Source organism: Aphanomyces astaci (assembly GCF_000520075.1).
Source record: "Aphanomyces astaci strain APO3 unplaced genomic scaffold supercont1.787, whole genome shotgun sequence".
Taxonomy (NCBI): domain Eukaryota; phylum Oomycota; class Saprolegniomycetes; order Saprolegniales; family Verrucalvaceae; genus Aphanomyces; species Aphanomyces astaci.
The window spans coordinates 1-1190 of record NW_009799050.1 but is presented as its reverse complement, the minus strand read 5'-3'; the positions used below and the strand labels follow the sequence as shown (position 1 = coordinate 1190).

At 52.4% G+C, this 1190-nt stretch overlaps 1 protein-coding gene across 1 annotated transcript; it reads right to left on the bottom strand.

The window, feature by feature from the left end:
• Positions 1-187: 187 nt before the first annotated feature.
• On the bottom strand, positions 188-955 carry H257_19556 (hypothetical protein; the record flags this gene model as incomplete). The annotated part of the gene is made up of 2 exons (XM_009848694.1): positions 188-429; positions 546-955. Coding segments are annotated over 2 exons (652 nt in total), but the record flags the coding sequence as incomplete, so codon positions are not given.
• Between the last annotated feature and the right edge of the window lie 235 nt (positions 956-1190).

Below are 1190 nucleotides of genomic sequence, written 5' to 3'. Positions count from 1 at the left end.
AACAATAGACCAACATGATTTCTACTGTATCCAACATGTAGGTTAATTGAGTTTTATTACCTTATTAGTTGAGCAAAGGCCCTAATGAACTAACTAATTTTCCTCGTACTGTATAAATATGTGTTTTGGGTACAGTGCGCGAGGGAAGTTGTTCGAGTATGGTTGTCACCGTCGGGTGGACTGAGTTCTAGGCGTGGACGGAATCAGGGATTACATGCAGCTTCAACCATGGGTCAGCACTCAGCGCTCGAAGAACGTTGAACACTTTGGAGTAGCCTTTCTTGAGAGGCAAGTCTCCAAGTAGGAGCCACAGGTGCATCTTGAATAGGTTGACTGCATGGATCGATGTATCCACAGGAGTTATGGGGGTAAGGTCGGGTCGGAACGTTCGATCGGCGCGTTGGAACCAGATTTGATAATACACGAAGGCTAGGACAGATTTTCAACAGTCCACGGACGTAGTAACCATCTTGGGGCTTAGGCAGCTCAAACTCTTCCGCAGCAGATTTTGCTAGCGAAACAGGTCCACGATGGTCGCCCGTAACCGAGCACAACTCGTGGGATGACAAAGTCTTCGAGGGAGAGTTCGACGTCGTCTTCCTGAAGCAATGCGTAGCGGTTGGAGGTAGCAAAGGACTGCGACTCTCGTGGTGACAATGGCCGCTTCGATGCTGGTTTGAACCGGTCGCCCGTAACCAATTGATATTCCAGCGGTGCAGATGGGACTTGCTCGTCATGTTCCGGAGCAAAAGCGGGCTGGGTTTGGTTTGAGGGAAGGTCGTGGATTGTGTTGGTCTCCGTTCCGGCTGGTGCGACATGGGAGCAGAGTTTCCATTCGCCGTCGGGGATGTGGTGGTCGCCGAGCGCGCGGATCCGTCCATGGAGGGTGTCGGGTTGGGTGTCGGGTCGTGATCTTGGCCAATCGACTTGTCGCTTCCAGCGTTGCTTTGGATGTCTACATGATCAACTGCCTGAGCCATCATCGACGTGATTGCCTCAGCCATCTCACAAGCATTTTGGCCCACCGACTCCAACGGCAGGTTCGCAACATCATCCACCACGATCAGCAAGGCTTCATCCGCCAAAGCAACATCCAGACGAACATCCAGCGCCTCGACGACATGCTGCACTACGTGAAGCAACACTCCCCATCGTCCATGGTAGCCCTCCTGGACTTTGAGAAGGCGTTC